General features: G+C 35.2%; 1 protein-coding gene across 1 annotated transcript in view; it reads right to left on the bottom strand.

The window, feature by feature from the left end:
• The window catches only part of GALNTL6 (polypeptide N-acetylgalactosaminyltransferase like 6), a 461920-nt gene that overhangs the window by 273665 nt on the left and 167100 nt on the right, over positions 1-21155 (bottom strand). The window contains exon 2 of the mRNA XM_051619401.1: positions 17768-17876. Coding sequence (XP_051475361.1) covers positions 17768-17876 — 109 coding nt within the window. The remainder of the gene's footprint in view (positions 1-17767; positions 17877-21155) is intronic.

Raw genomic sequence — 21155 nt, 5'->3', positions numbered from 1 at the left:
GAGTGCAACTGGCCAAGTCAGAGGGCAAAAACTGTGTTTAAAGAAATCTGTAGTATCTTTTACCTCATTTCTAAATTCTCCTAATGCACAGCTGTATACAAGTTTGCCATTTTGCTCTGTGGAGACGGACTTCATATTATTTTCATAAGTATAATGGATTATCACTTCAGACTGCCACCACATTCTGCTTTTTTGTGATGTGAATTTCCATTTAAGTACAAACAAAATAATGTTCTTCCTCATTTTTCATTATCCTCCCAGGCAGGACAGTGTGGTGCAGCAGGTCTGCTAAAATACTGGTTAAATTATCTTGAACAGAGGTGATTTGATAAATACATGTAATAGGATTTTTTTTTTTTTTTTACAGTAAATGTCTTAACTTCTTCTGGAGTATCTTCTTAGTGTAGTTCTCATCTTGTCCACAAAACCTTTAGGAGACATGTGGGTGGACATTTTATTTAAAATTAGTTCAAGAGTCAAGTCAGGGACTACCACAGAACAGTCCTAGAGAAAAAAAAGTAGGGAAAGGAAGATATTTTATTACATCACTTACTTCCTTTCACACTAGGGAAGGAACTGTTCATTTTGAACAAATGCCTTTTGTGCTGTTGCAAGTTTATATTAATTTCCACTAAAAAGTGTGAAGTTTTTAGGTCGAGAAATGAATGAAGGAATGTTCTTTGCTGACTTGTTATGGAGTGAGGAAATGAAATACCCACATGCCTCAAATTAAATTAGTTGCCTTCATATTAAACAGGACTATCCAAATAGCGCAAAATGTGTGTGTCTATGTATATTATGGCTTTTCAGGTAGAAAATAAGAACAGTTTTCTAACTGTAAAAGTAGTGAAACAATGGGATATGCAATCTAGGGAATTGTGGAAGCCATAATACTCAAAAAAGGAATGATACTGTGCCCCAGAGACATTGTTGATACCACCCTGGTCACATAGCAAGGTTGATCCCTATCTTAAATTAACTCTAGGAGAATTAGCAGGACTGGGAATAAGATGCTGGAATTATATTTTCCTCAAAGTAAAAAAACACTTGTAGCAGAAACTGAAATATGTTTATCAGAAATCTGTTCTGCTTTTCCCAAACTTCTCAGAGTATCCCACTAATTGTACAACTTCATTATTCTAATTTATGGAAAGCAATTAAACTGATTTTACACCAATGGAAACTGAATTAAAAATGTCTATTGGTTCTATTTTTTTGTTACCCTATACGGTAACAGCTTGGAAAGCCTCTGAAGTATGATTTACAATACTTTTAATTATTTATTACATAACTCTGTCAAGGTCTGCAGCAATACAAAAGGCTTTTCCTTAGTATTACAGACAGAGATGTAATAAAATCTTATTTAAGCAATTGGGAAGAATGAAAATTCTGTCAAGTAAGTCTTGAACAATACATTTTTAAGCAAGAATAAATAATTTCTTTATAAATATATAACAAAACTTACTACTCTTTCAATCTCAAACTACTTCAGAATATTCACTCGAGTCTTCTGGTAGAAGGTATTCCTACTACTTTATTAACCTTCAGATGCTAGTAGCACATACAGGATTTCTTTTCAAGGACCACATAGTCCTCAGTAAATGGCATAGAAATGTTATTGGAAGCCAATATGAGGCCTTGTCCTTTCAGGACTGCTACTACAGTAACACGATGGTCAGCAGAAGAAATATGAATGAAACTGCCTCACTCTTCAGGAACAACTTTATAGAAACAGCATAGCTGGAAGAAAAAGTGAGAAAGAGATATAACTTTAAATATTGTTATTTCACTGCCTGCTCACATCCAGAACTGAAAAAACCCCACAAACCCCAACAACAACAACAACACCACAAACAAAGAGAAGAATGTGATCCTTAAAAAATTTTAGAGAGTACATTCAGATTGTACTGTAGTTGGATCTTTTGGGTATTGTTTGCTTATCATTCACATGAGATAAAATTGAAAGGAACATGTTGCTAGCATAGAATCTCTACTTATAGCAGTGATGTGTTCCCCCATCACTCAACAAAAATAAATCCCATACTGGGTAGGAAGCAGATAAAGGAAGAGCATTTCCTAGAGAGGTGCAGTGCTTCATGCATTCTTCTTAAATCTGAAACAACAGAAACTGCTACCATAAGACACAGTGGTGAGGCAAGGCAGCTAAAAGATGAGAAGAGCAGTAAAACTAGCAGGCAGAAGAGTGAAGCACAACAGTAAGTGACACAAGAAACACCAACATCTGGCAGAGTGGCAGGAGCCTCAGGTAGCAGCACCAAAAGTCTGGCAACTTGAACTGGACCTTGTTGCAGCACAGGACTCTACAGTTCCCAAATATAAGGTGTTCAGGAGCGGAAACCAATCAGGTGTCCTAGCTGTTGCCTTGCCAAAGAGGACTGCAAAATTATTAATGTTACACGTAAGGATATATTATATAAAAGAAGATACACTTAACCCTTACATCTTATTTATCTTTAATAAAATATTGTTTGCTGATTAAATTAATTTGCAAGAAGAAAAAATGAGTTCAGTGCTCTTGAGATTAATTCTTACAGGTATTGAGGCATATTACTAGATATAAATATAAATTTCAACCTGGCTTTTGCTGTTGGCTGTTGTGTCCTAGCAAAAAAGTGCATTATGCAGATAGCAGTTAGAACAATCCACGTCTGCTTATGATGACTTTTATATCAGTCATTTAATGTTGGTTATTCTAAATCAAGACACTGCGCTTTATCTTAAATATGTGCATTTTTTTCAATCAATAACTAATTCCTAAATCTTACAGCATGTGCTTTATGAAACACTAGAGTACTTCACCCCTCGCATTTTCCATACATTTGAAACATTAAATATACAGGCTCTAAATTCCCAACGTATGCATTGCAGAGCAAAAATACAGTACATATGGGGGATGTGATTGCTTTAAAATACATCATGAGGCAACCAGTCAAATTGTTGTATTTCAGCTAAAGGGTGACTGCATATGAACTCTGAAGAATAAATTTTCTGAAGACTTGAACAAACACTTGCAAAAATAAAAGTGGAAAAAAATCTATGTTTTTTGAAACTTCCTGTAAGTACTGCAATGGCTTGGTGGGCAGAAAACTTCTTCTATCCCCTTTCACAGTTTAGTAAGTCTAGGAGCAAAATGGAAGGAAAAAAAGAGGGGAGGGAAAGAGAAGAAAAAAGACCATACTGTTTGTTCTGTCCAGTGTATTTAGAATGCCACAGAGTACAATGCAAGATAAGCAGCAACACATGCTGTTTGGAGATGAGTTGCTCTATCACTACAGCAGAACAGCAATATCCTCAGTAGTATTCTGCAGGTTGAGCTGAATGTAATCACAACTCTGTAGCCAAAGGATGCACAGTGGATCTTCTATTTAGTCTAACTACTTATCACCAAATGCCACAGCCACTGGAATGTTTTTTCGTTTAACATTAGAACAGACTGGACATAGATCATTAATAAGAGCCAAACACTGAATGAGTAAGCATGTGAGAAAGATAACTCAACCATAAAAAAGGCTTCACAGTTTGTAACTGAACAAAAAGGGCCGACCTAGGAACAAGATTAGCTGGAAAAAAAGCCTACTAATAGTGGTAAGATGTTTGTTTAGTGCTTAAATAAATTATTTCACATAAACTGCATCAAGAATGGTCTCCAGTACCAGTGGACTTTCTATAATTAATGCATGTGTCCAAATGGATCTGTTGGAAAGGCTCAAACTGAAATGTTATTAACACCGTATATACAGGAACTAAACAGCTCAACAAAGTTAATGCAAAATTACAGTTTCTTAGGTACAGTTTTAGAAAGCTCAGAAATGCACAGTGATAACATTCTAAGAGCTGAAATTAACCCTCCCCCTCTCTTTTTACTTCATTCTAAGATGTGACTTGCCTCATACCATCACAGAAAAATAAACAGGATGTTCCATGGAACAAATGCATTACTGTGCTTTTTTTTTTTTTTTTTTTTTTTCTTCATTAATTCAACCTAAACTGGTTCTAGAAGTTTGCTTTGTGGCTGTCGCACAAAGAAAATGGAATAAGCTGTAAAAAGCAATGTAGCTATGTATGTGTCAACAGGGTGCAACAGCGTAGTCACTCTTGCACTAGAAGCACTACTCCATGATGCATATCCTACAGAGAAAGAATATATGAGCTGTCACAGCTCCCAGCAAATTTAGATTTACTCTGTAAAACTCCTACCAGAAAAAAAATAAAATAAAAAAATTCATTCTTACCTATAAGGTTAATAAATATTCACAGTTCAAGTCTGAGGTAGAACCAGGAAAAAAAATCTATGCCACCTGATTCCCAACACAGTGCCCCAGTGACAAGGCCATCTTCCTTCCTCCTGTAAAGCTGAGAAGAGTGTTGTTCTGAAGTAGGCTGAGTTTATACACTCAGGGTCAAGAAGGTAAATTCCTCAGGTATTTTCTATGTAATTTATTGCTTTTTTCAGGTCCACATGGATCTATACATTATAACATCCAGTGCTGTATTTCTCAGATGAGAATTATTTTACTCTAAAACTAAACCTGAGATAGAAAATTTACAGTAATTTGGGCTCAAAATTTGCTACTTTCCAGCAAATTTGGGCTAAAAATTCCCTATTTTGGTGCAAATTTGGACTCAAAATTCCCTACTTTGGTGCAAATTTGGACTCAAAATTCCCTATTTTCTAGCAATTTTGGAAAATAATTACCTGGTTTAATAGAAAACCCAAACACTCCCACCCTGACAAATTCAGAGATACTTTAACTATCCTCAACACAATCAATATAAGCCCAGGGGACAGTACTACCATGTTAAGATATAGCAAGGTGTAATTATGGCAGATAAAAAACTGAAAATCAAGTTATGTCATGTTCAGGACTTTACTTAAAATAGAATACATTTTTTCTACCACACCCAAAGTAACAGAATCAAAATGCTCTTCTGTTTTTCATGTTTTCTTTTGGCCAATCAAACACAACTCTTCAGAAAAAATGTATCAGTGCTACATATGCTGGTGCATATACTCATCACTACCTCACTTCCCAGTGACTGTCTTTCCCTCTTACAAAATACTACTAATTCTATCACCATTAATATTGCCTTTATAACTAATTCTGTGGCTTAAAACACATTCTTTAATTGAAAGAGACTTACAAGTGACTAATATTCTTGTGGTAAGGAGAACTGAATGCTTGACCTGCTATGTGCATAGCTCTACACAGACCTTTTCCTCCCCTGTCATTGATTTACCTCTTTCTGGTTGACACAAATTTGAGCCAATCTGAGTGAATTTCTTTTACTAAAGTAAACTGAAATTTCTAGTCAAGATACACTGTGGAATCAAGTAGAGGCAGATGTGGAGCCTCAAAAAATCCCCTCAGCCATGAACTGAACAGATTTTCAACTAATTAGTTTGAAATATTTTCTAGTCAAAAGGACAATTCATCACCTACAGAACACAACCATTTATTCCAAGGCCCTCATTTATGCATAATTCAGCAGGAACCTCCATAGACTCACTGGCAATTTTTTTGAAAATGTTACCTTGTTGAAAACTCATGCTTGGATTGAGCCAAAAGTATTTGATTAATTTCTTTTGCTTTGTTTTTCATAGACAGAAAAAATTCCAAGTATCAACCCAAAGCCTTATATGCACACAGCTTTAACTTTCAGATACATACGAAGCAACTCCCTAAATACTTCTGAGAAAAATTTTAAAATACTCAATTCCATTATGCAGATCCATAATCTATTTGCACAGCACACAGTAATTCTCAATTCTACTTTTCTCTGCATGATCAAAAAGCCCCTCAATAAATCCAGTCTTCGAGAAGAGAAGGCATGTTTTAGCAACCGTGCAAAGAGAGCAAGTATACACACTTCCCTAGTCCTTCATAACCACAGGTGACTGAAGAACAGGACATGAAGCTTAATTTAAATTGTAGACTTTGTTTTAGAAGCATTACCAGAAATTCCACCCTTTAACTTGTCAAGTGTATTTCAAACTAGAAAAGCAGAAAAAAATAATCATTCTTTGTGTTTTCCAGAGGGAAAAAAACCCCACATATCTGTCTAATTTGTCGCCATTAATTAATATCTGCAATAATTTGACATGCTTTAACTTACAGAAAGTGTTTCTGAACATGATTAACTTATTTTTCCTGAACTTCCTTAAATGTTATTCATTCTAATTACTGAGTCTTGTTTTTTTGTTTGTTACATTTTCAGAGTATATTTTCCAAAATCCACGATGCTTTTGCCAAAATGAAACTTGTTCCTGACAGAAATCACTAGTGATGAGCTCACTTCCTTTACAATAGATTCATCATCCAGATGGTCTATGAAAATGCATGAGATGCACTTCAGCTTATTGAAATAATCTATCCTTCAATATGCTTTTAAGAGTTTTTACTAACAAAAAATAAATGAATGAAAAAATGAATGAAAAAACCAGCCCTACATGGTACATTGAGGTTTTACACTAAGCAATGTAAAGACCTTCCAATCAATCCCTTTCCTCCTCTCTTTTCCCTCTCATTTGCACCAGTTGACCAAGAAATATTTGAAACATAAAACTGTTCTTCATCCAGGCATTCCAAGAGACATCTGCCCTCAAGGATTATTATTAAAGGACATTCTCAAAATGGACATTTGTAACTTCCATGTAAACCTCCAGATTCCTTAGAAAAAACCCCATATGAAAACATGGTCTGTATCACAGTTTATACAAACTTTTTAAAAAGTTGATGGTTGTATAAACTGTGGGGAAAAAGTCATTTAAATACCATAATGAAGTGGCAGTATGTTAGCAACTTGCTAAATTTACTGATTAACAGCAGCTAATGGGAATGTCTGCCTTCTAGAACTTTAACAGCACACAGGTTCCACTCTTCATTCTGAAGCATGTGAAGTTTGGGTTTCTTTCCAGTATAACTGCTTTAGTAAAAGCTGGGAATACAATATATCGAAAACACAAATAAACTGACATGTTATTTATTTAGAGGCTTCTTTTAATTTTTTTGCATGACAATATTAAAATGAGACTAGTCTCCCAGCTAAAGACTCTGAAGAGTGCCTCAAAGTACTGAATTACCAGAACAGCCTTTCCTTCAAAAGAGCAAAAAACAGACCTGGAAGTGTAAAGGAATTGGCATCTTCTTAGCATCTGCTATCTTGTCCTCTGGATTCCCTCCCTTATTTATACACCAGTACTCACTGTGCTTCAGGATCAGTTGCACCTTCTGTAAGGTGCCATGGAACAGCAATGCAAGGAGCAACTAGAAGCATCCTGGGGCAACTAGAAGCCCCACAGAATTTGGCCAAAGTTTCCAAAACATGTACATGCTATGCTATTGATCAGCATGTAATATAGACATAATAGGGTAACCAGAAATTACTTAAGCTATAATTTAAAAATATACAAATATAAGCCTCTTTTAAGAGTAAATTAACTGACAAATACCAAAAGCAAGACTGTTGCCATGTTTTCAAGAATGTGAAAATGCAATTTAAAATAATATGTTTGTTGTGTTTTGTTTGTTTGTTGTTGTTTTGTTGTTATTTTTTTTAATTTGAACATTACAGTTAGTATGGTTTTCCATTTAGTCTCCTGATAATTCTTACTATTCATATTTCAACATCGCCTGCAGACCTTTTAGTTATGATGGCCTAAAGAGTTTGTTTCCAGCTTGTAGGTAGCAGAACTTTCACGTGGGTTGGCAGAACAAAATGTCACTCCTAGAAATGTGTTCTCTTTTTTTAATTCCTTTTTGTTAGAAGGACAGTCTCCCATATGCCACTGCACTGGAAGCATGGAGGCCAGAAGACTTTATGTCACATAACCACAGCCAAAAGGTAGCAGTGTTCCTTGAGAAGCAGGGATTACAGGGCATCATTTGATGAGCTAGTGTCTATAAGGCAAACTGTAGCAAAACAATGATATATCTGTCTTTCCATATATATTGATTGGATGTCAGACAAAGTTTCACCAGTCCGATAATTTTCCTCTGTCAGCTTGTTTAATGAAAACAGGAAGGAGAAAAAGGAAAGTCATCTTACACATATTTAAGTCGTAAAATGCATTGAGATAACTATGCTAGACTTTTGTACTTGTGAACTTAATTCATACCCTCGAAAGGAAAGAAGCTATGACAGGAAAGGAGACACAATTTTATTGGGTTTTTTTTAGAAACTGTTGTCCCGAAAGCAGGGTCCATTACCTGGTGCGCAAGAAGCCAATCCACACACAGAGTCAAGGTATTTGCTTTAATATCCAGTTCTGCACAGAAAAGAGAGCAGAGTGGTATTCCACAAAGCAAGCTCAGTTTCCAGAAACACAAGTGCTACTTTTATACCCAAAAACGTGAGAAAAAACTTTATCTCTAACATTATTCTATCACACCCACACACAGTAAGTCAACTGATTCCTCACTTCCATTTAAAGGGGTAATGCTCAAAGAGAAGGGGGGCTTGTTGTTAGTAGGGGTCCCTCTAGACTGTGCATGTGAAATTTAGTCTGCTAATGTCTCATTAATATATTAATGCTGTGATTTCAATTACTCAGTGTGTTTTTCCCCAGTGCTCAAGGCTGTAACCAAGATAAGCTGTGGGGAGTACTGCTTTCCATCCCTTTCCTCTGTCTAGCAGGTGTCCTGCAGGCCTGTCTCAAGGCTGGACTGTTGACTGCTCAGGGCATCTTTTTCTTCAACTGGAATCTGTTTTTGTCTAATTCTTTCTGTTTGACTGTTATCTAGGCCCTGTTTTTATGCTGCGTGTCCCTTATGTTCTCTTTTATGTGATTTTATCCCAAATGTGATTTTTTTCCCCAAAATTTTACTTATTTCAATTTATAACTGACATCAGAATGATTGTTAAATCCAAACGTCTTGTTGGCCTTTAGAAAGACAAAAGAATAAAAAATACTAAAAAATATTGTTGGTGAATTTAACTATGTCCTCTGCTAAATTGCATTTGTCATCCATGAAAAAAATCTAAGTTTAGAGTAAGTTGAATAGAAGCACACACATAGTATCATATAGAAATACATTATATATAATCTTTGAAAAACCTTAATGATTGCAATATTAAAGAAATCAATTGATGAATTTCAGAGTGTAAAGTGGTTTCTAGTTTATTTGGAATGGCATGCTTGTTACTATCATTGTGGTTATTCTAGACGATGAAGTCAGTAACACACAAGGTTACTGACTAGTGTGCAGGATATATTTGGCACCAGCACAGTGCACTGATAGCAAATTCCTGAAGCATTATGAAGATTAGACCAAAAAAGGATTGCTGATCAATCATCTGGCAAGCCTTTAAAACTGAAGTTTCCCTTATGGGTCTTTTGACCTGGATTCAGGTTAAAGGGATGTCTTTCTTAAACCTTTAAAAGAAATACTCTGTAAAAGTAGTTGACAGCAGCTTATTCCATGTTTTAAAATAAAGAGATGACACTAAAATAGTAAGGAAAAATGCCCTTTCTGTCACCGTTTCTGAATTTAAAAGTATGGTATTGATATGATATAATTGCTGCCAAGTACTTGTTCCAGCTTTTAGCACAGTTTATTCAGGATTCATTTTCCCCTTCTTCTTTGAATTGGGATTTTCATAGGAAAACAAGAAACAACTGGAGACTGAGCTATGTGCCACTGAGTCAAGCAGTAATTGTCCCAAACTGACAAACTTGTTAATTTTTACACCTATGAAAGGAAACAAGCAACTCAATTTAGATGGTCTACAGAGCTTTTCTCCTTCTACACAGACAAGTCTAGTGTGAAGGTCTCTCAGCCATTTGTTCATGTCAAACTTTCCCTGCAAATGAGCCATATTTCAGAAGACTATCCAGATAAAATTCCTTTCTCAAAGTTATTGGAAAATATTCCAATTAAAAAACAACAAACACAAACAAACAAACAAAAAAAAAAAAACAACAACAAAAAAAACCCAACAAAAACCAAACAAACAAAAAAACCACAAAACAAAACAAAAAACACACCCCCCAAAAAACCAAAAAACCCCACAACAAAACCCTAGATAAACTCCTATTACATTTCACTTTGATAGTCAAAATGCTTAAGCAAAAGGAGAAAGACAACAAGGGGATAACAGCATCCCAAACCAGAACATCTTCCTAGACTGCAAGGTACAAATTAAAATACAGATTTGAGCTGAAACTTCCTCTCACACACAGACCCGTGCCGAAAAAAAAAACCACAAACCAACCAAAATTTCTAAAGTCAGGTTCCCCTTCTTTTTCACTGCCTTCTGGGCAGCAGTTCTACAAAACCCCCAAGTATTACACATTAAATACACACACCAGCATCAGCACTTCATCACTAATACTGATGTGAATCCACTGACAGATCTTCACTGCTTTACAGAGGGGAAATAATATATTTGGGATTAACACAAGTTAATTGGCGGATGGCCTCTGCTCGTTGGTGTTTTCTTTAACTCTCTAACTTTGTTTTTTTAAAAATTGTTTAAGCATTGAGATCAACTTTAAGATACAACGGGAAAAGGTACTAGAGAGAAGAGCGCTTGGTCTGTTAAGCATGTGACATTGCACTTCCCTCCCCAGATCAAAATATAGAGAAAGATGAAAGACTAGAAACTTTGGTAATTTTTGTAACAGAGCACTTCATGAACTTCAAGCATTAGTTTCAAGATAGAGTATGTATTATTGGTTTACAGTGTCTTCATAGACACTTTTGCTGAGCTGATGGAAATACAATTTTCTTTCTGCCTCTCATGGTAAAAAACAACATGCCAATGCCTAGTATAGAAGGGTACATTTTCAGTGCTCTAATTAATAGGAGTCAAAAGGAAGTATTATGAAACTGGTTCCTTCTTTCCTGGCCTCTCTGGTAGTCCTTAAAAATTACTTTATCAATTTCATTTAAGTGTTATCACTGCTGAGTTTTCAAAGGTGGGAGGAGCAGTGGAGAACAGGTAAAAATCTAGTTAACTTCAACCATAAGAAGTGCCTCAAATCTTTGCTGTGAGTAGTGGTACAGTTTTCTGACAGACACAAATGCTACAAGGCCCCTTTTGGCTTTCTCTGCAGCAGTGTAATATTAGGCTGTAACCTGAGATCCAGTGGGGGTGTGTAGTAACCCCCCATAACCATTTAAATAATACTGTGAAAAACCATTTCAGAATCTGAGGAAGCAAGTGCGTAGTTATGGAGGGAAAAAATTAAGCATCTGTGAAAAAAATACCAAACCAACCACATATTTTCTTCATACCAAGCTTTAAACTCTGGAGAAGGCATCACTGAAACTCTCTCTTTCAAAACTAGTATTTCAGAGTGGAATCAGATCATAGTCTACAGCACTTTATATTTTACAGTGCAAATTTTTCTTAGTATGTGACTGTAACAATCTCTTTTTTATATAACCTTTATATGCTATCTCCTTAACAAGCAATAATTAAAATTACATTTTAGATTTTTTTAAATCATGTAAGACTTGCATTGAGATAAATTGATGAACATTTTTGCCTTTTAAAAACAATACATTGCAAATTGCATGAAGCATATTCTTGATTGCTGCTATGAAAAGTTGGCTATGACTGCTTAATGAGACCTTGGCTACCACTACAATTCAAATTATACTGCAAGTTGTCAAATTCTTTCTAAAGGAATTGCAAGTTCAGAGGCCTAAATTAAATCTAGTTTATTTGTTTAATATATAATACTGAAACAATTCCCGATGTAAAATCCCACCTGAAATACAGGATAAGTAAATCAGTATTTTAGTATATGCTTCTTTCCCTGCACAACTTTGGTTATATTTATCTGTCTAGGTATCACAGAAATATTTTTTTCATATCCAATAGGGAATTATATTTTATGTTGCTCTCTGTATGATGCTGCCTCATATATTCTAGAGGCACTCTGGCACTAGGCTCTGCTTTGACAAATTCTTCTGAAACTAAGAATGGGTACTGTTCAAAATGATAAGGATTAACAACAGAACTTCGGGGGCATTAATCTATTTCACTTTATTAGCAAAAAATCTTGAACAGAAGTGATGGAAAAAAAAAAATAACTAGTGCACAATTTCTTTAGGTCATATAGAAGTAAAATCTCATGTGTTCAGTACTTTTTATTGCTGTACAAAGGCACTCTTCATTCTTTTGCTTTCTTTTAACATTTCACCCCAAAAATACAGTTTCAGTCTATTTCCAGTTTAATCACAAACACTTCTTCAGTGTCTCTGTTTAGTTTGGTTATAGAACTAACATGTATGAATGTTTGTCAGTAGAACTATAGAACACACTGTCTGTTTGTTTATACAACTAATCTTTATGAAATGCCTGCACTGAGGCATGTAAAGATCACGATCTATAAAATCCCCTTCTCTCGGTCAAGATAACATTATGAAGAAACAGAAGGTAAAGACTACATTTAAGATAGGAAATAATTAAAACTTGCTTCCTTCCCTTCCACCTAAATGTCCCACATTCTATTTAAACACAAACAGGAGGAACAAAGACTGTGCAAACGACTCAGTGATTGCTGGGATAACCACTGACTGACACAGTACATTTTAAAAGTTACTTCCTCTGAGAACTTATTAGCAGACAGGAACAAAATGGCTTAACAGTCAAACATAAATTATTGACAGGCATATCTTAGAAGTCTATTTATCAATTCCTTAACAAACTTCTTTTAAAAACAAAGGGGTTTTTTAATTTATACTTAGTGCTATAAACACTGCTCCATACCTCTTGCTGTTCTCTGAAATTTGCTTTCAATTACACTGAATTTTCAATGCCCCTCATAGACCACAATAATCTCAGCATACACATGTAAGCAGTCAAAAATACCTCCAAACCACTATAATGAAAAAAAACCCAGTATTTAAAGAACAGTAATTTGAAATGTTTCCATTCCAAAACAATGAGAAATAGAAACTGAAAACAGAAAACTATTACAGAACTGGCGGTACACAATCTTTCTACATCATTTGGTAGGCTATGAATTTCATTAATAGAATTGATCAAGAAACTTCCAGAAATTAAACCTTATTTTTCATTTCCCATCAGTTCTGCTCAACTGGGTAGTTTACATTTGCTTATTCTTCCAGTTTCCCTTTTGCAGTAATTTACAACAGGAAAGCTATCACTTGTAGGTAGAAATACTTTTCATGATCAGAAATAACACCACATTTAAATATAAACAGTCAATCTGTACTTTAAAAGCCCAAGAGTCATGTATTTGAACCCTTCCTCTTATCTGAGAAGGGGTGTAATTCATCATTACAGCACATACCATTTGAGAAATTCCTAAAAGAAACAGATACAGTAACTTTTAGAAATGGAGTAACAATGACTGATTCTCTAGGACTCTTAAACTCAATACCCAGGACACAAAGACAGAATCAACAGAATTTCTTCTCATAGATTCTTTGAAATTACTGCATTTGGTCTTCATGGCTCTCTCCTGTGAAACTCATACCTTGTGAGAATATTTAAGGATCACAGACTCCTAGTTCGGCACAGAAAGCCTGGAAAATTGGTTGCCACAGGAGTTGCCATGCTCCTAAAACAAACATATTGATAGACATGTCCTCAGAGGCCTCCCCGGACAACCAAAGGGTACTAGGGTTTCTGATGAAACCAAGAGACTTGCCAGATTAGTAGCTTATAAATGACTATAAATGCTTTCAGCATCCAGGATCCCTGCTGCATCCAGAGATGCCCTGATACCATCAGTGTTGCTGTAGCTGGACTAATATCCACATTGGTAGCTACCAAGGCTATTACTACGCAAGCTGCATTTACATGGTGCACTCCCAACTTTGAACTGCCATGCAAGAACACTCTTCTGATATGCATAAGACATTGTTTACTACTTGCTGAAAAAAATATTATGACAGATGTGAGATTTGTGTTTATTTGTAGTTCTCATATTTTTAATGCAAACTAAGCATATTCTTCATCAAGGCATGTCATCAGTTGTTTCTATTAATTTATTTTTCTCTGGGAATACAACTCTTAGTTTAAATGCTGATTTCTTATGAAAAAGAAAGCATGATGTATCAGCTCCAATAACGTAAGTTGTTTTTCATTAGCTTATTTTGTTTGCTTCCCCTGATTGTAATATTTGATTGTCTTAATGGGTTACTTCGGAACATGGAAACAATTAAACTTTTTTTTCTTCCCAAAGAATCTCTCAGAACTGTTTAGTTAGGAATTACTTTTTTTTTTTAAGGTTAATTTTTAATCCTTTTTTTTCTACATTTCAATCACTGCTTCTCATGTAATTAATAATATTCACAGAAAAAAAAGGAAGTGATTGGGATGACTGAACGAAACAATTTTCATTTCACTATGTCTACTCTGTGCTGATGAGCAGTATATTTAATGTAAGTCATTAAATGCTCCTTTCTGCCTTTGAGTAAATCAGGTTTTGGCTGTCAACTAATTGGCTATCTTTCCTGTTCTACCAACAGTATAGCAATTAGGTCTTCTGCAACCCAAGAGCACATTCCTTCTGTTGGCTTCTTGCATTCTTGTATCAAAATGAACCAACTAAAATTCTCAGAACTGATTTGGAAGTTTTATTTCCACACAGACTGAAAATACTGAAACTCCATTAAAGCTTTGGAAAGAGAAATATGCTGCAAGTAAACCAGCAAATTAACTGGTATTAGAGAAGTAGTTTGGTGCTTTTCCCATCTCATTAAAAAAGCAGGAGTAGCATGATAGTGTACTAAAAATTAACAATTAACCTGTCAAACATAGCAGTCAAAGAACTAGTGAGATTTCAGACAGAAGTAGAAATTTTGGAATAGAATGCCTGCAGTGACAATGGGTAGAGGTGAAAACTTTGGCTAGATTAATGTATCTGAATAGAGCAAGAAATTTATTTCCTAAATAGACAGTGCATCCAGTTGCAGTCTTTCCTTTCAGTAACAGAGGGAACAGACACTGGTTAGTCTGTTTATATGTCCATTTAAAATATGGATACTCTTTGGTTAGCCTTTCAAGGAACATAAACCACAACATAATATACAGCACAAATATCTTTAATACTGTTATCTCAGTGTGGTTGCTTTTTTTTGGTTTGGTTATTTTAGTGCGGTTTTAGTTTGGAATTTTTTTTTTATTTTTATTTTTTTTAAAGAACAACCTTCAGCAATTCACGTAAGTACGGGGAAAACTTTTCAAACATGACAGAGTCATCTGTCAATCACCTGGACCAATATCATTTCTGTATCTCACCTGGCTGCCCTGTGAGTTTCTAAGTTCTACACAAGGTAAGCAACAGGACCACAAGAATAACTGTTTTTCTATTTTCTAGACAAAGAAAAAAAAAATTAAGTTGGAGAATTTAGAAATTACTTGTTAAAAAACCCTAAGCACTCATTTTTTAGGATTTTAAAGCTATCAATTTCCAATAAAAAGTCTAATTTTGAAACAAAAAAACTGATGTCTTATTTGGAAAACATCATTATGCTTTCAATGTAATACTCTTTTATCAGCAAAGATCCATATATCATTTCTTTAAGAAAGGCTGGGTATTCTATCTACACTCACTAAATAATACTTTTTTTCAGTGTCACGTAGATTAATTTCTTTCTGTATCTATTTATGACCATTTTAATATTTTTATTCACAGCAGAAAATACTTTACAAGTAACCTGTGGATCCCCAAGAAATGTCATCTTTGCAAGAAAATAACCTAATGGGGATGGCATAAATTATCTGTTTCACTGACCTTGCATTTGACTACTGAGAAATAATTTATTAAACTGTAACCATTTGTGCTGGTATTGCATCATCATTTCTGGAGAAAACTAGCTGTGAAGAAAGTAGCACCTCTCCATAATTAGATTGATGAAACACATTCCCATGCTTAGGAAATTATAAACTTTACAGATAAACAGCTAAACTGAATTTAAAAAAGACTTCAGTCTTTTCTTCTTCCCTCTGTAACTAGCATTCACTGCCTTTTCTGGTATGTTCTGAGAAGCCCTCTCACTAGTGCTGTTTTCATGCCTTCAGATTGATTTTTAACTAAAAGTTGACCTTCTTTTGTTTTGTTATTAGGAACAGAAATTACATAGTATGTTCCAAAGAGTGCACTGAGATACTTTTACTTTACATTTGTATTACTATATTGTGATTTTCAAAGAAAAAAATCACTACAAGTTAATAAATAAGTAAATAATAATGATAAATAGCAATGATTAAAAATATTTCTTAAATGGTCAAAGTCAGCAAATACTATCACAAGGAATTTGATAAAAGCATAGATAAGTCGGAACATGAGGGTGTTCAACTACAGTTATGTTAGGAGTAGGACTGGGAATTAAAAAGCTAAATAGCATGTTTTGCTAATTTTTTGGTTGACTCCGTGCAATGGCTTGCATTACATTGTTAATATCCATGAGATAGTTCTAAGTATTACTATTTATTTTCCAAAACATTTGGGGTCCAGATTATATACTCAGGAATCAAAAGTGCACTGTCAAAGCATCAGTGCTAATCCTCCAAATAATCTATTCTAACCAGATAACGTGATATTCCCTACATAAGTGCATGTTTCGACATATGTGCTGCTTGTATTTTGTTTATTCTCTCTTAGATATTTGCCACTTCACACTTAGTAATTTGGAAGACAATTAACATGGATCTGACAGCTCCCAAGATGCCTAAAATAATTTCATAGCCCCTTCCATCTTTTTTCCTCCTAAACACCTGTGGGAGAGCAGGGTAATTTTTTTTTAGTTAGTGATCAAAAACATTCCAGAGAGAAAGGGAAAACAATTCATGAAATTAACCTACACTTGAAATATTTTACTGGTTCAAGCCCCAGTTAAGTACTTACCAAGTCTTATGAATCTGTCAACTGGATTCAGTTATAGTGGTATTTTGGGGCAGGTGTTGGCTGTATTGTGACAGTGGGATCCAGACAGCATAATTTATTTTATAATAGTAGATGGGCCTTTGAAAATTAATGACTTTCAGACACTGATTAGGATGCAATTTAACTGCTGGTTCCCTTCCTTTTACTTTAATTCATCTTATGTTGAATAGTATTAAATTACATTATAAAAGAAAGATTCTAATCTGAACACGCTCTGATGACAGGAATAGGAACACAAACCTGTTTTTGCACATACGGCATACAGCACATGAAGGCACGTTAAAACTCTATTAACCACTGTAACAAAGTGTTCCTTACTGTATCTGCAAATGCAATTTGCTCCCAATTTAAAACAATATTAGACTGACAGAATGAAGTGAAGTAGCTTTGCAAGACAAAAGGAATGGAGTTCAACAATGGTAAACAGGTCAAAGTTTGTTCCTAGGATAACACTGGATAGTCTTTACAGTTACAAGTACTAGGCTCAGGTTTTATCCACTTATTTAAAGATGACACAGCTTCAGTTGTAATGTATGTCCCTTGGGAGACCAAAGCTTTTGCTTATATTTGGTCACAGTATAAAAACTGATTTCAACCTGAAAAAAATTTTGTTAATAATGTTTTTGCCCATTTCCTTGTAGAATCATTATATAACTATCAGCATGAAACACATTATTTTTAATTTCAGTTGACTGTTTTCAGAGATAAGGTATGTGCGATTGGCCTGACACATCAGTTCAGAACACTTTGTCCTTATGTTACGCTGCAATCAAAAAAAGGCTGCTAGGAATGCTTTTTAGCTGACTTAAAAGAAAAAATTACTATAGGGAGAAAGCATGAATGAACCATTTAAATATGCTTTGAACTTATGTATACCTGACCGCATAGCATCCTTTTGAATGCTTTCGTAATCGTGCCAGTCCTTCCTTTTCAAGCCATCAGTCCAGGTAAAAAGCTGTCCATCTCCAAGCCTCAATGGCAGTGTCTGTGAAAACAGTAAACAAACATAAAAAAATAAATATATAAAAATATATATGCATACACAGTTTGCTTTATTGCAGAAGAACACTGAGAGTAAAACATTCCATTTATCCAATGCAAATATTGCAACTTTACCACGGTAAATGAAGTTATTTTTCCAAATACTGTGAGAAAACAATGGATTTAGTTATTGACAAGCAACTTGTGCTTAAAATGTCTCTTGCCATCAGTGTCCCGCTATGCCTGTTTGGCATGAAGCTCTAAAACTGAACAGCTTTCAAAAGTGCCTCATGCTTCAACTCATGAAGTACCTTGATTTTTTCTTTAAATTATCACTTGAGCAGAATTGGAGTTATAGTTGCTCATCTTCCAATGTTCTCCTTTAGTACACAGAGCTGAGAGACCCTCAAAGCACTTTCATATCATGTAGATCTTTCTTTGTGGTAAGAGTTAAGGGGAGGAAAAATCAAACAAACCCACCCCAAAAAATACCCAGCACAAAACCCCAGTGCAACACACTGCTGGTAAGTTGACTTCCCCTTTCCAGAGTCCGAATTCTTGGGTAAAGCTAAGAACTGCTTTATTCTTCTAAGCAAATTTATCTTTCTAGAGCTTTTTTTTTTTTCTCATTCTTTCTGACAGATGCTGGCATTTTACAAAAATAAAGTAGGAAAGTATTATAAGAAGTACATTTGAAGTAAAAAAAAAAATAAAAAATTAGATCTGTACGAAGTAATACAACGCTGCAGAAGGTTTAAAATAAAGGTAGCCGTTTTCTAAATGCTTAATTTACAAAAAATATGGCCAAAAACAAGGGGAGAAAAATTTTATAAGCAAATAAGATTATCTGCTATACCTATGCTGAAGAAAGAGAGGAAGCAATTCATTGCTGCTTAGGAGTAACATGAAAACTCCAGTTTTGTTAAATCTAGGTTTGAACCAGTAAGTTGTCCAGAACATAGGGTATATCTATAATATATGCTAAAAATGTTATCAAAGGGTCTGTGAAAACATACTTGGAAAGTAGTTCCATGGCAGCAACATTTGACCAGCCTTCTAGCTGGCAATACTAAAAGCTCTACAAAAATCTTTTGCATAAGTAAGAATGATGCTCTGAACTTCATGTATGAAGTAACTAAACCAATTAACATCAGACTCATCCATCTTCTCTTACTGATTTTACACTACTGGCTTTTAAAATAAATCCTGTAACACTCTCTCATAAAAAAAACACACTCATAAGAGAAATAAACATCATGGTGATTTTTCAGTTCTAAAACCCTTTCACTGGAGGGGAGGCAGGTATTAAATATGATGCCCTCACAAGTGGCTTCCCAGAAGTGGCATTCAGACAGGGTAATCTCAATGGGGAGTGTACATTGTGGCCCTTAAAGGGACTGGATCTCACGAAATTGATCCTGTGTACACACTAGAGTTTTACTTCTGCAGTGAGCACAAAATGGGGCTTAAGAAGCGATGTAGGGTTTCATAGTCAAACTTTCTGGAAAGAGCAGGAATTTTGCAGGGAAAATGCTATAGCTCTGAAGCAATCAGAACTGCCTTCAGTCACTCAATAAATATCTCCCTTGTCAGCAACTGAAGTATTTTTTTTTTCTTCTTTTTGATGTTGCTATATTGCTTATCAACATATAAAGGCACTTGAGGAAACTGGTTCCTCCATATCACTTCTGCCTAAGGGTAAATAAATTGCATTTTGAAAGACCTCAAAACAGTTTCTGGGATGTTGAAAAGCTGCTGAAAAGCTCTGTTGTAAAACTCCATCTAAGTATGATCACATGCCTCCTTCCAAAAGGTGATGACTGGAAGAGCCCCCATTTCTAAAGCATCTCTAGCTGGCAAGTAAGCAAAGGAAGGGAAAACAAAACAAAACAAACAACCACCACCAATAATAGCCTTAATAACCTTATTCTAATCTTCTAACCTTGTATTCTCCCTACATACTCACTATCTTTCTTTCTCAGTTCTCGGTCTTTTTGGATACATCGACAGTTTACACTATTTTGAATCACAAACTGTTTTTGTTATCCACAGACTATGACTACCTGGTGAAATGGCCAGATAACAATAAGCAAGATAGTGTTGCTACTTGTAGGCATGCACAAAATAGTCCAGAAACTACATCCCAACTTCTATGGTCAATCTCAGAAAGGCAAGTTCTGAGTAGGTGAATATGAAATCAATTCACAAGATAGAATGTGCTAATGTATCCTGATTCTGATGGTCTAAACTGAAATAAAATTAACCACACAGCATAAGCATAAATATTAAAGAAGGCAACAAAAGGAATTCTTCACTGTAGGGGTAAAGTATAACTAAAAAGTATTAAATTAATTCTATAAATACCTTATGACTACAGAACAAAGCCGAGTTTAGACATTTAAACAAATAATCAAATAAGCTTGGGTTCCAGCCCATGAAAGAAAAACTTATCAAGGATTATTAATATGTGGCTAAGAAAATTACTGAGCCATAGATCACAGGAGACAAAGTATTTTGGAGAATACATCGTTGCTATTTTCACTTTCTTGGTTCTCCTCTATTTAAATAGCAGCAACATTGCAAGATTGGTGTGAAGTCTTAGTTCTGCATCTGTAACTGCAAGGGTAACAATACCCTTTGGTATACATGAGGGGCTAAGAAATGGTAAGCATGGCTGCAGAACATTACAGTTCCTTCCAACATAGGCAGTAGGGCTTCTTTCCAGTGGAAATCAATGTATGAGAAAGAAGGTGGCTCAGGCACCTTCGCTCCCCCAGTAACTCATCCTAATATAGAAGTAAATCTTATATGTATTCTTTAGTGATATATCAATATATATGAATTAGAAGCCAGCACAGCTGATTAGCTGAAACGTACTCAGGGCTCTCCTAAGCCATGCACAACCAGTGCAGTCTGCCTCTACAGCCCTTAGCCTCTTGAACTCAATAACCATTTTTATCATAGCAGCACTATTATAATAGCAAATATCACTCTGCATCCAAAGGATTTTGACTGGCTGTCAAAAAAATCCTACGAGTTATCATCCAACCATTTGTTACGAACAGTCTGCAGCTGTGAGTTGCACGTTTTTAAGTGTTTCAGTCCAAAAGGGACTACCCACCTATGGCAACATTACCTACAGCATCTGCCTTACTATTTCATTTTCACAGTAACCTCAAACCTTTTGGGATGCAAGACTGATACAGTACTACACAGTCTCAGAAGATCCTTCTCTAGAGAAGACTCAACATCTGGTTCAATTACAGAGAATATGATAAGGGCC

This window comes from Apus apus, chromosome 4 (assembly GCF_020740795.1).
Source record: "Apus apus isolate bApuApu2 chromosome 4, bApuApu2.pri.cur, whole genome shotgun sequence".
Classification (NCBI taxonomy): domain Eukaryota; kingdom Metazoa; phylum Chordata; class Aves; order Apodiformes; family Apodidae; genus Apus; species Apus apus.
This window is presented reverse-complemented; position numbering and strand designations above follow the sequence as displayed.